We start from the raw sequence: 15,529 nt of genomic DNA, 5'->3' as shown, positions 1-15,529 counted from the left end.
AGCCTACTCCAGATCCAGGTGTTTTAACCAACTATAGGCCCAAATCCAACCTCCCTTTCATTTCTAAAATTCTTGAAAAAGTTGTTGAAAGCTGATTTTGTGATTGTCTGCATAGAAATGGTTTGTTCAAAGAGTTTCAGTCAGGATTTAGAATAAATCATAGTACAGAGACAGCACTGGTAAAGGTCACCTATGATACTTGTTCTACTGGATCTCAGTGCTGCATTTAATACAGTTGATCACAGCACCTTTGTTTCCACCAGAACAAATTCCTCAATGTAATGGTTTAGTATGAATTCAGGTTGAAAAATTCATCTTCAAATGTGATGCTGTGATGAAATAAGTAGACTGTCTTCCCTATTTCTGATCTTTATCTTACCCGGATTAATTATTTACAAGATAATTACTTTTAGATTAAAAAAATATATTTTAAACTCAGTTTACATTATTAAAACATGACTAATTTTCATCTAGTTCTGGACTAAAAGTATTTTTGAAAGACATAAGCACACAACACAAGCAACATCACAGACACACATACAACCATTAAAATTTAAACAAAATAAAAACATATGCAGTATGCACTCATCCATGCAAGACAATAACAAAGCAGAAAGATTAATAAACATGAATATATGAAAAGCAGACAACACAAAGGGAAGCAAGCTGGCTGCAGGAAGGATGAACCAACTTAATGTTGATAAGAGCTCATTATCAGTCAAACATTACTGCTTTTAAAAATATATTACTACTATTGTACACTTGTTGCTACCTTTCTGTGTCCAGCTGCTCTATCTGCCTTGAATTGCACCCAGGGGATAAATAATGTTTTCTGGATTGACTGCATCCTGTACCTTACTCTCAGCCCTGACAGCTCCAGCAAGTACATGTCATCTTTAATGCAACGACTTTTAGGCGATATGAAAATAACATAGACAATAATCATAAGTCAGGACTGAACAGATGCATGTCAGGCTGAATCTGTGCTAATAAGACACTTGAGACTTTAAAAAGTGAAGTGAAACTAAAAGAGCCAGGCACTTTGCAGACAGTAATAACTGAAAAAACAAACAACAGCACCAGGAAGAAGTAGCGGTTAACAATTACTCGGAGATCAATACAATACAATACAATAGCTTTATTATCATTTTATAATTTATTATTATTATTATTATTATTATTATTATTATTATTATTATTATTATTATTATTATTATTATTATTATTATTATTATTATTATTATTATTATTATTATCTTACCTGAAGATGTGACGTGACAGAAGAAGAGTAAAGCCAATAATTTCTTCATTTTCTTTTTGGAAGTCCTGAAAGTAAAGAAATTCAGTCAGATAATCAGAAATCAATACAGAAAATGGGGCATATCCTTCCCTGAAGTGACGGTAATTACACAGAGCCTTCTCATCAGGAATGTAACTAGATGTCCCGATGTAATCATACAGGTATTTTTAACATTTATTTACTGCTCAGTCCTCAGTCTCGGCAGCATCCACAATAACTACAAAAAATAAAGGGCATACAAGAAACATTTCAAATACACATTGTTCAGTTATTTTAAAAGTTTCCCCTCAAAGTGTCTCTAATCAGATGGACTCGAACAAAAAGTCTCTCAAGCTAGTTTCAGTCAATAGGTGAGTCCACATATGCTAGCCTGCAACAGCAACAGAATAAGCCGTCTATACCAAAGCACCTCAACAAATATCACACAAATATTAACAAATATGAAACAAATCAAAGTTAGAAGCCACAGTTACCGTGTGTAAACCTCTCAGATGGAGCAGAATAGATATTTTGGCCCATGTGGTTGGATAGTGTGTCCATTAACTAGATGGTTGTAACATGAACTGCTAGGCATGTCCAAAGTCCGGTCTGGAGTCCGATTGAATCATATTTTATAGTCTTGTTTTTGCAGTTACTGTCATAAAATGCAGCATTTATGGCCTGCCAACGCTGTCAAATAGGTACAGTTACAAGATGCAATATTTTGTGCCACCAAATAGTGTCAGCAGGACTCTGTTGCCACCTGTGACCCTGTTTGTGACCCCAGCGACTCTTTCCAGCCCATTCCTGAAATGGCAACTGTAGATTTAAAAACAAAACAAAACAAAAACAAAACAGGAAAGTTGACTGTGAGGGCTGCTACTTCCAGGACAGGTGGAAACTGCAAGATTTCATCAGTGACATGTGAAACTACTGTGTTTTCCTAATTTGCCAAGAGACTGTTGCCGTGTATAAGGATTTCAATGTAAAGAGACACTGAAAACAACCATATGATAAGCTATGAGCGACAGGTGTCCAGAGATTCGAACATTTACAAATAAAATGCTACACTTGTTTAACTCCACACATTTGTGTGATCAGATATTTTCTGTTCTGAACTTCAACAAGAACCGCTTGAGGAGACTGAATGACTCACCTGCATGATATTTCTCAACCACTGCCTTAAACCAGACCTGGCCTGTGTACTGCAATCCAGATCTCAGTATCATCCTTCACCTGAGTGCCAGTAAGTTACCTGTTTTGGTCATCTGAGATTAATAAATACTAATTTGTCAGTGTTTTAAAGGTGCAATATAGTTCACAGAGAATAAGTTGATTTCTGAGTCTCATCTCAAAGTTGTCAGTATCTGACAGTCTGAGTTGCCAAACCACAGCGTCGGGTTGAGACTCACAATTTACATGTTGCCTTTTTAAATTTCTTTTGTGTTGGTCAAAATGACATTTCTAAATATATGCATTTGGACTTATGACACTTTATGTATTGCAATGTTGTTGTTATGTACCTGTAGGTGTGACATACTGGACCATTGAACAACTTCTCATTCAATGGTTTTTATTTATTTCCTACATTGTAGGTTAATACTGAAGACATCAAAACACTGAAAGAATGAATGGAATTATGTAGTAAACAAAAATATTAAAATATTTATCAGCTTTTTCAGTCATTCCATATCAACTCAGCGAGATTATTGGAGGTCAGTTGCTGGATCACCTCAGAATCTCTTGAAGCTTTGCAGGAATGATCTTTGGTATGTGAAATTGACATTTGTCTTTTTTTTGGCCAAAATTCCAACATTGTCATAATTTTGCACCAAATGGAAGTTAACAATAAATCTCTTGCGAGTTGGAAATTGAACTGGGATGCCACCTTGAGATGTCCATATCTGTTCAGAAGTTTCTGATGAATGGAGAGAATGCAGTAAATACTGGGGCACCAGTCTCAGTTTTGTGCTTAAGATCTCTCACATTCAGGATTTGTTCAAAAATTGCAATTGGCTAATCCAAGTAGACACAGGTTAAAAAAAATAATTAATTTCCAAATGGTCAGATGGACATCTTGAATCATGGGACAGCTGATGAAATTTGGGACAGTAAGAGATTGAAGTATAATATGAAACATAGAATGATTTTGTTAATACCTGGTTATGCCTGGGTCACTTATGTTTATTTCCATTCCCATGTTAAGAAATAAAAACACTTCATTTAAAATAAAATTTCTATAAGACAGTGCATTGGCATTCAACTTTAATGGTTCAAAGAATGTCAGCAGGATGGTTGTTCCTCAGCATTTTCACAGTATCAAATCTGGTCCTCTTTGAAAAAATATTTGGACACCCCTGTGCTTTGGTCTTCATCAAGTAAACACTATAAATAAATAACATTTTTTTTTAACCAAAAATTGATTTTACAGTTGTATATTTTCATGTACCTGTGGTCATAGTGTTCTCTATGTAGTGTGACCATAAAGTGGCAGCTATATGTTGTTTCTGTTTCACAGTTACATTGTGAGTAAAACTAGAAGTTATTAACATTGAGAGTGAGTTGTTGAGATCAGATGTTTGAGCAAGAAAAGCTGTGGATTAGCTGTTTGAATTCACAGAGTTCATTTTAAAATCCAGGTTGGAAACCACTGGCTTAACATGGTGAGCCAGGGGGCCCAAGTCAACAGGGGGAGACTCACAAGGGCCACTGGGACCAAACACCATTACCTCAGTTTTCTTTTCGTTAAAACGTAAAAAATTTAAAGCCATCCAGGCTTTAATGTCATCAAGACAGGACAGAAGCAGTGTGACCGATTGAGAGTCTTTCTTTTTCAACGGCACATAAATTTGTGTGTCATCCGCATAAAAATGGAAGGCGATGCCGTGCTTCCTGAGGATGGATCCCATAGGAAGTAGGTATCAGGAAAAAAGGAGAGGCCCTAAAATTGAATCCTGCGGGACCCCAAAAGACAATGGAGCAGGGGGGGTTTCAAAGATATCGAGGCTCACACTCATAGTTCTGCCAGTCAAATAGGACCTAAACCACTGCAGTGCACTACCACTAATGCCCACCAAGTGCTGCAAATGAGATATTAAAATGTTGTGGTCCACTGTGTCAAATGCAGCAGTTAAATCCAGACGAACAAGAACCACATAATCCCCAGTCGTTTGCCAGGAGAACATCTTTAAAAACCCGCAACAGTGCTGACTTCGTGCTATGCAGTCTTTAAACCAGACTGAAAAACCTCCAGTACATTGTGCTCATCTAAAAAGGACTTCAGCTGGGCATGAACAACTTTCTCTAAAATTTTGGAAAGAAAGGGCAGCTTGGAGATTGGTCTGAAGTTAGATAAAACTGTGGTGTCAAGGCCAGGTTTCTTCAGCAGTGGTTGGACTACAGCGTGTTTAAAACTAGTGGGGACCACGCCAGTGGACAGACAGCTGTTAATGACGGTTAAAACTGACTGCCCAATACATGGAAAAACCTCTTTTAAAAAATGAGGTGGGATGGAGTCATGAGGGGACCCTGATGGCTTTATGTGGCCGACAGTGTCTATCAAAAACGACAGAGTAACAGGCAAATTTATCGAGCCCAGCCGGGCAGCAGACAGAGGCAGAGGGGTCGACGGCAGGAGCTGAGATCAGAGCCCTTGTGCTAACAACTTTATCAATAAAAAACTCCTGAAACTTGATGTACAGTTTGATGGATGCTTCCTGGCAAACCGGCTTGGGAGCATTTAAAACAGAGTCAATGGTATTAAATAAAACTCAAGGGTTATGGCGGTTTGACTCAATGACTCCAGCTAAGTGAGCCCTTTTGGCTTCCAATCAGACGCCTGTCTGATAGGTTTGGATGTTGGATAAGAAACTAAACATTTACAGTGTCCACATTTTTTGCATAATATGGAGAGAAAATGAAACTGGACTGACAAGAGTTTCCAACTTGGGTTAGTTGCAGAGGCTTAATAATTGCAAACAGAATCAAGTATGCTATAAGATAAATAAAGTTGTTGACAGAATCCCAACTTCACTGGAGTTTACTCTCCTCCCGTCTTCCCTGAGAGTCTGTCAGGACAGATTAAGAAATGAACAAGTTAAATAACTGGTCAGATGCTTAGTACAATCATTATACATTATTAAAAAAGGAATACAACAATTAAAAGGAGAAAAAGGCTGGTGTTTACAGAAGAGCAAATAATATCCCAGTATACTGTTGAGTGTTTTTAGGTTCATTTATATCTGCAATGCATTGATGAAACAAGGACATACTCACTGTGATTGGCTGGAATCTGAGTTACTGTCTGCAGAATCTGAGGCTAAAAAAAAAAAAAAAAAAACAAAAACAAAGTCTGAGTTTAAAACCCAACAGACAAGACTGCAAAGATCAGACTGATTACAGATCTACAGAAAATATCAGAAACTCTTACTGTTAGCAGGTTTGAACCCTGAAATAAAGATGAGAGATGACTGTAGTTAAAATGATGCTTTTATATTTTATATATGTTTTTTTAATGTTAAAGATTTCTGCTTTGAATGTGAAGGCAGGACAGCTGCTCTTCTGTTATTGTGTACCGTTAGTCTTCTTTCTCCAGATGAAGAGTCCAGTGACGCAGAGCAACAGCAGCAGCAGACCTACAACTACTCCAATGACAGCACCAGCAGGAAACCCTGATGGAGAAACTGGAACCAAAACACATCCCTCAGATTTCATCTCTACTGCAGAACACAGATAAATATGTTTCATTTCTAGACTCCACTGTTCTGACTGACTTACCCCAGTTAGTCCTGATCACTGATTTGTCCAGTTTGATGATGATGACGTCTTCGACACCAGACAGCTGAAACACACAGTCGTACTTCTTCCAGTCTTCAGGAGCGATTGATGAGATGTTCAGGTCAACACTCATCTGGAAGGTTCCATCATGGTTGGGGAGGATCTCTACTTTGTCCATGTCCTCATGAAGCTTCAGTCCATCTTTCCTCCAGAACAAGTCGGCTCTGTCAGGGTAGAAACCTGTAGCGTGGCAGGTGACCTGAGAGGAAGGAGTCTTCTGGAGGAGAGACACTGAAGGATGATCTGCAGAGAGAAACTGATGAGTTTTAACTGAACGTGACAGATCTGAGGGCTCTACTAGGAAGTGAGATTAGTGGGTTAGCAGGTATGTTGAGCCTAAAGTCAGAGTTTTCAGTGTCATGAAGATGGTTCTCTTTAACCTGCTAGATCTCCATGGTAACTCATGCTGTGGAGTTTCCTGACGGTTCTTTTTGAGTGATACAGATTCTCAGCTGAATGAAATGTTTTATCTGTAAACCTGCTGATATATATTTTATTAAAACCATTGAAAGAAGCCGTTATAGTATCACACACTGTATGCATTGGGTTGCCAATGGAACCCAACATGTATTTAGTAGGTGATGCAGAAATCGTATAAATATGTTTTTATGTTTGGTTCTGCTGCTACAGCGGCTGATAGAACACAGATTAGAAAAGTCATGGGTTTAGTCTTATTTACTACAGAGAATATTTAATCAATAACATAAATTTCACTTTGATTTGGCCACAAATTACAGTGATATCCTGCATTATTGGACAGTATCAGACCTAAATACACTTCAATACAATACCATATTTACATATATGAAATCTAAAGTTTTACTGTGCTAATGTGCAGCTGCCAGTTATCAATAATCAGATGCTTTGATCTGTAAAATTAATATATGAACACATTTAACAGTTTTCTACCAGCATTCCTGTTTTGCTTCATTTGGAGTAGCAGTGCTTTTTACCGTCACATATTTTTATATTCCTCACTGTGATTTCCTGCATTATGGGACAGAGTCAGACCTGAATGCACTTCAATACAATATCATGTTTACATATGATGTCTGAAGTTTAACTGCTCTAATGTGCAGCTGTCAGTTAGAAATAATCAGTTGCATTGATCAGTAAAATAAATTCATTACGCACGTTGTGTGTCTGTTACAGCCCCTGGTGACCGTATGCTTTATTGATGTGGTGGATCCTTTGTGGTCTCTGTGTGAGGAGATGGTTTATGCTGATTTTCCATTACACCTGGCTGAGGAGCTCCAGAGCCACCTGTCTCCAATCAGGGATGATTGGCCTGGAGCTGCAGACCTGCTCTGAGGCCTTGTCCACACGTAGCCGGGTATCTCACAAAACGAAGATATTTTTCTACGATTCGGCCTATCATCCACACGAAAACGCAGATTTACGTCATCAAAAACGATTCTTTTTAAAAACTCCGACCAAAGTGAAGATTTGCGAATTCTCCGTTTTATGCATATGGACATCAGTAACCGGGGTTTTGCGTTTTGAAACGTCACCGCCTGCGACAAAATATGTTCTTACGTCACATATGCGACCTGTGTTTACATTCGGTAACAGTATGGATGCTCTCACAAGGTTTTGGGCGCTGTTTCTTGTACAGGCGCTTTTTACTTGCTTGTTTTTACAAGCCCAGATACTGCTCCACATTCAACAACACAGGCGAAGGACGACGTTAAGGACGGTTATTCTCCACCACCTTGCTAGGATTTGGGGAACTACTGCCACCTAAAGGTCCGGCATGCTTATGAATGTGCTGAAAAACGCACTTATGCGGTTAGGTGTGGATGAAGTTTTTTTCTAAAAACGAGGTGGTGTGTACGTAAGTTTTTTTCTAGATGGAGGGGACAGGATATTCGGTTTTACAAAAACCCTGCTACGTGTGGACAAGGTCTCAAGCTCGTTCCTCTTCCCACCTTCTACCATACCTGATTGGACCACCACCCAGCTCCTTCCACTTTCATCCAATCCAGCTGCAGCAATCACCACCTCTAGGGTTTAAATCTACAGCCCAACTCTCAGTCCAGGTGACTGTGATTTAACATGAGCAGTTCGACTCAGTGCCTGTCATGTTTTGTGCGCTCTGTAGCTATTGAGAAATGACTACTTGTAGCTAATATGTGCTCTGAAGCACTCGATTAGTTACTGTTGTTAGTCACATGCGTGTTGCTATCGTGTCTTCAAGTTTGGTTGCAGAGTTTACTTTAGTTGTTGTTTAGTATAGATTTTGTTTCAACTAGTTTTTATAACTTGGTTTTAATTGGTTGGAGTTTGCAGCACCCATCAGCCCTGTTTTCTTTGTTTTATCACCTTTTCTTTTCTTACTTATATCACTTCGCAATAAATTGATTTACCTTTCTAATTAACAGTTTCTTTGTTACACCTAGTTGACCCTAGACAGCTGAATCGTAACTTCGTCTATGCATTGTTTTATTTTCACTGGATGCTCCTGTGGATAGAAACAGATGGAGAACAGAACTGTGTGTATCTCAGGTTGTGTAATTCTACCTGTTCTCTGAAGAAAACTCCTTGAGTAGTTCACATACTTCTTCAGCCAGGCAGAGTACACGTGGATGTAGTAGTATTTATTGTACTCCAGTCTAGCTGTCTCTGTGTCCCATTTCAGTTTGGTGATGAACGCCAGGGGATTTGGAGCGACCCATGTCAGAGTCTTCAGGTCCAGCGCTATGAAGTCTTCACCATTAAATCCATATTGCTGAAAACCCTTGATGTCTCCATTTTCTTCGTCCCATTCACAGCCACTTATTTGCTGTAGGATGTGAGCACCTGAGACACAGAGAGGGAGATTTTATTGGTTTACTGTTAAGACTGACTGACATGGACACAAATATCATCTCAGTAATCTTCTATCTGATAGACAACCAGCACTGCTCTCAGGAGACTGGACACTGAAACACTGCCATACTTCATTTGGTTCATTATCAACACATTAATAGCTGTGGATTAATCAAATTTTGTACATTTAAAAACTATAAAAACTATATCAGTTTTTCAACATCTAATAGAATGTCAGTATTTTCCACTTATGGACATATCATCAGATCATTATAATTAAATCTGTGCAATATTAATACTGTTCTATCAGTGTTTTTTCTCTTGAAAGATTCTGTGCAATAACATTGATATGTGCAATATTGTTATTTTCACATCCACAGTAATCTGGACAATCTGAGCTAGTACTTACATATATTTTTTGCTTTTTTTTTCTACTGACATTAGTTACATGTTTGCATTATCCACTTTGCTGCTGTAACAATGCAAACTTCCCCTCTGTGGGGTTAACAAAGGGTTATTGTTCTGCATTGTTTTTATAATATAATATATATTTAACATTATCAGACAGGAAATTCCTTTAATATGGCTGTTAGATCTCAGAGATACACACTGTGTTTTAATGAGTAACTCTGAATGTGAAACTGAATCGTGTGTTAATGAGAAAACTCAGTGAATCTTTAATTTAAGGGGTATTGGCAGTTTAGCATTAATTGTTGGTTGCTGAGCAAACAGGTTATTCTGCAATATTAGCAAGCATATTTACATTTATACGCCCCATAACAACAACACATAGAAATATACACATTCAGAAAATGTGGTCAATTAAGTGACAGTCTGGTTCCTTCATCAGAAAAGAGCCACTAATGACCAAACAGACAGACAGAGTGACTCCTTAGAACTGATGTCACCACGACGGGCTTGATTCAGTGTCAACAGTGTGGAACAGACTTTAGTTCTCTGTTAACTTGTTCAGATGGTAACACAACTCATTTAAATGGTGAAAGAGGTTTGTTGTGTTTCCTGTCTTTGAGGGCAAAGATCTCCTGGATATCTTGCAACAGACGTCACTCTGCTGTTTATCCACCTTTATGTACAAATGCAGTGATCTCTCTCTGTGTCCCCATTTTGTGAGGATTTCACCCAAAATTATTAGCCCCACTGCTTTACCACAGACACACTGATTACTGACACAGAGGATGTTCATCTACTGCAGCTGTTATTGGACCAATGAAAGCAACTCACAGACAATCATCATCCTAAAATTGTGGATGGATCAAAGTGAGACAGAAGCATAGAATGATGGGAAACTAAGAATGAATTCCTAACTGTAAATATTGTCACTTTACCACTGACACCTATTGAAGCATGCAGGGATGTAATGAGGAGGCTGCAACCAACCATACAGAATATGGGATGGATGGTTCTAGACAGGCAGAGCTGCACAATGACTGGGTTTAACACACTGGGAATAAGTCTATAAAATTATCAAATCAAAAATCAAAGGCAACAGAGAGAAGTCATTACTGGACTTCAGGCAGTTCCATCAAGATGCTGTAATGTCCATGAAACTCTCATATGAAGTGTCAGTAAATACAGATATTATGAGAAACTGGCTGTCCAGGATTTAATGATTGCAGGAGAACTCTATGGGGAATATTCAAATTATGTGTCTACAAGGAAAATTGGAGTCGAAAATTTCATTTAGCAGTAAATAATTTCATAAAGACACCAGCTGTTCTGCCTGCAGATGTTTTCAGTTGGGCAGTTTTTAGCTTCACAAAAGTAGTAGAAGTGGCTGCAAGTCATTAAACCTTGTCCTAAAATACACTGAAGAAGGACTGATATTTAGTGCAGCATCTTCCAACAGAGGGACAATGCATTTCAGCAGTGAAAACATATTTTTAAAAAATATCTTACCTTCGGTTTGGTTTAAGCGTTTCATCAAGCTGTCAATGGTGGCTTTGAAGAAGTGCTGGTGTTCGATGCATTTGTTAACGTACCACTCCAGGTGTTGTGGGTCATCCTTCATCAACTTTCTCATCCAATCCACTTTGGGTTCAGCCGTCCTGATGTTGCTGTCAAAATAACCCACCTGAACGTCATCAACCAGTGCAGAACCCATATACTCTGGGAAGTCTGGGACTCCAGAAGATGTAGTGAGGGAAAACATCAAGGAGTGTTTCACTGGAGGGAAAAGAAAGTTTTCAGTTTTTGAATTTATTTAACTGACTCACTCTGAGTTTTTATCAGAACCATATTATCCTAACAGAGGCCTTCACTCTCAGACTGCTGGTTTACTTGTGGTTCCCAGAGTTTCCAGAAGCTGAATGGGAGGGAGAGCCTTCAGTTATCAGCTCCTCTTTTGTGAAATCAACTCCCAGTTTGGGTTCATGAGGCAGACACTCTCTCTACTTTTAAGATGAGGCTTGAAACTTTCCTGTTTGATCAAGCTTTTAGTTAGGGCTGCTCAGGATCACCTGAACTGTGCCTTAGTTATGCTGCTATAGTTTGACAGTTTTGTCACAATGACATTTTTGTTATTATGGTCCTGAATCTTTATAAAAATACGAGACTGCACAAAAAATTATAATGCATCAAAATCAATGCTGGGGCTAAAAACTGACACATCCCAGACTGTGATAATAAAGAAAAATATTCACTTAGCATTTATTATATGAAGAAAATACTGTTTTGTTTCTCTTCAAAAACAGCCTGATGTAAAGAGAAACTGACATTTCAAGGTTACTAATCTTAATAAATCAATCTTTGTAAGTCGTGATGAGAACTGATGTTGTTTTAAACGAGTAAGTGAAAGTAGAACTTTTTTTTCATATTTTTATAACAGAATGACACGAACATGTATTTTAGTCTAGGCATTAGTTTATCTGCTACTGACAGCAGTGAGAACTTGCAGACGATCACAACAAAAAGTGGCTGATAACACAAAACAACGTTTGTAAAATAACGGATCCCAGTGCAGGAAATGACTTCAGAATCCAACAAGCTCTGAAAATCTGCTAAACTGCTAAACAGCATTGTGACTCCACTCAGTAACTCTGGGAACTTTGTCAGCATCACAACAGAATTAGAGGTTTCTGGAGTTTAATACAGTTTTAGGAGTTTTTTTAGTTGAAAAAGTGAAACTATGACAAACGGTTTTCTGTTAGTGCCATTAGAGACAGTTTTAAAAACAGAAATCAGATCTTACCTGGAAATGCTATCCGGCAAAGTAGCATAAAAACGACAACAAACTTAAACATCTTGTTTTAGTCTGAACCGACAGCTGACTGCTGAGCTTCCGTGTGTCGATAGTGCGCTGTGCACTTTAGGGGGGAGTTCCCTCTGAACCCACAGTGATCTGGGCTTAAAATTGAAAGTTTAAGCCTATTTTTGTGATGAAACGATTCTCCGAACTGCTTGTTATTGTAATCTGGAACAAGATATTCCTTCTTCATCTGTAATATTTTCCCCAGAATTAAACACTGGATGATGCACACCCCCTTCTGGCCAGGCAACATGGTTCATTCCATCACGCGTAGGAGCCTCCACCAAATATCATTAAACATTTTCATGTCCCAGTATTACATTTCTGCAGGGGCAGATCTACTGGGGTGGCATGGGGCGGCAACTGCTCCAGTTCTGAGCCATCTGATTCAAAAATATGTATATGAAAGGTTGTGGCCGGCCGTAAAGAGCGAAAGACCAGGAAAGACGATAACCAGTGAAATTCCGATGTCCGAGTGTTTTCGAATGCACCATGTAGACATCACGTCCTGTACAGTCTATGCTGCTGCAGATACGAGGCGACACGCCCCTCTGAGGGGGCTGCTCTTAGACCTCACTCATGGGGATGACAGCTGGACTTCGGTGTGGCAGTAAAACACTAGTTAGACTGGGTTAGACTACATGCTAATATAACTGTTCACAATGTATTAAATGCTAATAGTGTCTAAATTCACATAAAGTGTTTGCTTGCGAGACGAGTCACGGTTTCCAGTGAGCCCGGGCCTTGCTAATTTTTACTTCTGTAGCTAGCTAATGTTAGAGAACAGCCACAGAAGGATTGTGGGGGATCGTCTGTGGAAGGTTTTTTTTTTTTTTTTTTTGTTTGGTAATTACAGCCTGTGGTTCTGAAAACAGACTAAGTCAAAAGAAATCACACATTCACTAAGACTTCACATGACATTAAAGTGTAACCAAACCCCCAGTCACACCAGGTTTTCATGCACTGTTTGAAAACTGCATCCTGCTTGTTCAGTGCTAGTTTTTATAAATTTGGTGTCAAGGTCATAATAACACCAACATTAATGTGTTTCATCATAGTACAGTCATATCATTTAGTTTACAGCTCCAAAAACGTTTGCATGTTAAATACCTCTATAAGCGTTAAGTTGTCCACATAAGATTGTATCACAGTTAATAATAAAGACTATCAAAGGAAAAACATAGTTCAGTCAGTGTGATTCTTGTAGGAGACAGTAAACAATGAAGAGGAAGGGAACCACCAGCAGCTTTTCCCAGCCTGAAAGAAGAGAGGAGGAAGAGCATCCCAGAGAGGAGATGGAGGAGGAAGAGTTCAGAGAGAGAGAAATAAATGACGGCATGCAGAGCTCAGACAGCGAAAGGTAAATCAGAGACTATCTCTGGTCCAGCTGGTCCACATGCTGTGAATATTGCTTTAGTATAATATATCTGAGTAAGAGGTACACCTGTCGCAATAATTACCTTTTTTGACAAATTATTATCTGATGTAGTTCATTTTTTAATTTTAAGCTGATAAGTAGATCCTTAATTCTTAAAAATATCCAAATATTGGAATCATAGAATTATTGTAAGAAATGTCTCAAATAAAGAGCATCACAGTATAAAACCACAAATCTAAGACAATAAATAAAATGATCTGGACTCTGACTCTGTTCTAGATAAATTGATAATGTAATCATTGTGGCAGGCCGAACATAAGCAGAGATCACACAAATGCAGATTTCCCAAAACAGTGCATAAGAGAGATATTGTCTAGTCTTAATCTAATTTGCTGCTAAATTTAAGAAACATTTTTAATATATCGAGCATTTGGTTTCTTCAAAGTGTACAAGGTTGACTTCATTTCAGTTTAAATCTTTTCCCCTTTCTGCTAGAAATATCAAATCACATATTGTGATTGACAGCTAATAAGAACAACTCATGTTTAGGATTGGCTGACAAATACAAATGATATTTACTTATTTAACATACTTATTTCAGCAGTATTTGCATCAATTTGATAACGCCTGCTGGTTAGTTTCATCCAAATCCGTCATTCCATTTTTGGGTAATGTTACTAACAGACAGACAGACAAACCAATGCCAATCATCACTTAACTCCTCCTTGGCAGAGTCTATCTATCTATCTATCTATCTATCTATCTATCTATCTATCTATCTATCTATCTATCTATCTATCTATCTATCTATCTATCTATCTATCTATCTATCTATCTATCTATCTATCTATCTATCTATCTACATATCTACATATCTACATATATATATGCATGCCACCCCCTAAAATGTATCTGCCACCCCATTGCCACCCTATTAATTTTTCTCTAGATCCGCCCCTGATAAGTTAGATCTGAACAGATGCATGTCAGGCTGAGTCTGTGCTAATAAGACATTTGTAAGACTTTAAAAAGAGAAGTGAAACTAAAAGAGCCAGGCACTGGCAATAATAGACAATAATAACTGAAAAAACAAACAACAGCACCAGGAAGATGTAATGGTTAACAGTTACTCTGAAATCTTACCTGAAGACGTGACGTGACAGAAGAAGAGTAAAGCCAATAATTTCTTCATTTTCTTTTTGGAAGTCCTGAAAGTAAAGAAATTCAGTCAGATAATCAGAAATCAATACAGAAAATGGGGCATATCCTTCCCTGAAGTGATGGTAATTACACAGAGCCTTTTCATCAGGAATGTAACTAGATGTCCCTATGTAATCATACAGGTATTTTAACATTTATTTACTGCTCAGTTCTCAGTCTCAGCAGCATCCACAATAACTACAAAAAATAAAGGAGATACAAGAAACATTTCAAATACACATTGTTCAGTTATTTTAAAAGTTTCCCCTCAAAGTGTCTCTAATCAGATGGACTCGAACAAAAAGGCTCTCAAGCTAGTTTCAGTCAATAGATGAGTCCACATTTGCTAGCCTGCAACAGCAACAGAATAAGCCGTCTATACCAAAGCACCTCAACAAATATCACACAAATATTAACAAATATGAAACAAATCAAAGTTAAAAGCCACAGTTACCGTGTGTAAACCTCTCAGATGGAGCAGAATAGATATTTTGGCCCGTATGGTCGGATAGTGTGTCCATTAACTAAACGATCGTAACATGAACTGCTAGGTATGTCCAGAGTCCAGTCTGGAGTCCAGTTGGCTCAGATTTTATTGTCTTGTTTTTACAGTTACTGTCATAAAATGCAGCATTTATGGCCTGCCAGCGCTGTCAAATAGGTACAGTTACAAGATGCAATATTTTGTGCCACCAAATAGTGTCAGCAGCACTCTGTTGCCACCTGTGACCCTGTTTGTGACCCCAGCGACTCTTTCCAGCCC

General features: G+C 38.2%; 1 protein-coding gene across 3 annotated transcripts; it reads right to left on the bottom strand.

Annotated features, from left to right (window-relative positions):
* Positions 1-3,529: 3,529 nt before the first annotated feature.
* On the bottom strand, positions 3,530-15,313 carry LOC111562464 (major histocompatibility complex class I-related gene protein-like). Of its 3 annotated transcripts, none has more exons than XM_055017685.1 (9): positions 15,221-15,313; positions 14,710-14,774; positions 10,841-11,107; positions 8,636-8,914; positions 6,056-6,358; positions 5,854-5,961; positions 5,709-5,726; positions 5,555-5,597; positions 3,530-5,346 (listed from the first exon to the last, which is right to left on the bottom strand). In XM_055017685.1, exons 2-9 carry the CDS (start codon positions 14,756-14,758, stop codon positions 5,319-5,321), a joined length of 1,095 nt encoding a protein of 364 aa, XP_054873660.1. In that variant the 5' UTR covers positions 14,759-14,774; positions 15,221-15,313; the 3' UTR covers positions 3,530-5,318. The 3 variants fall into 3 exon arrangements, with proteins under 3 accessions (XP_054873660.1, XP_035799748.2, XP_054873659.1); XM_035943855.2 differs by having other exon boundaries at positions 15,232-15,302; XM_055017684.1 differs by lacking the exons at positions 14,710-14,774; positions 15,221-15,313 and adding an exon at positions 12,132-12,287.
* Positions 15,314-15,529: the final 216 nt, after the last annotated feature.

This window comes from Amphiprion ocellaris, chromosome 15 (genome assembly GCF_022539595.1).
Source record: "Amphiprion ocellaris isolate individual 3 ecotype Okinawa chromosome 15, ASM2253959v1, whole genome shotgun sequence".
In the NCBI taxonomy this organism is placed as follows: domain Eukaryota; kingdom Metazoa; phylum Chordata; class Actinopteri; family Pomacentridae; genus Amphiprion; species Amphiprion ocellaris.
Note: the sequence above shows the minus strand (reverse complement) of the source record. Positions and strands in the feature narration are given on the sequence as shown.

Coding starts and splice junctions, on each gene's coding strand:
- LOC111562464 (XM_035943855.2), bottom strand. CDS start 15,287: ATGGACACACTATCCGACCATACGGGCCAAAATATCTATTCTGCTCCA. Junction 14,775..15,231: donor TATTCTGCTCCATCTGAGAG/GTTTACACACGG, acceptor CTTTACTTTCAG/GACTTCCAAAAAGAAAATGA. Junction 5,347..5,554: donor TCAGATTCCAGCCAATCACA/GTGAGTATGTCC, acceptor CTGTCCTGACAG/ACTCTCAGGGAAGACGGGAG.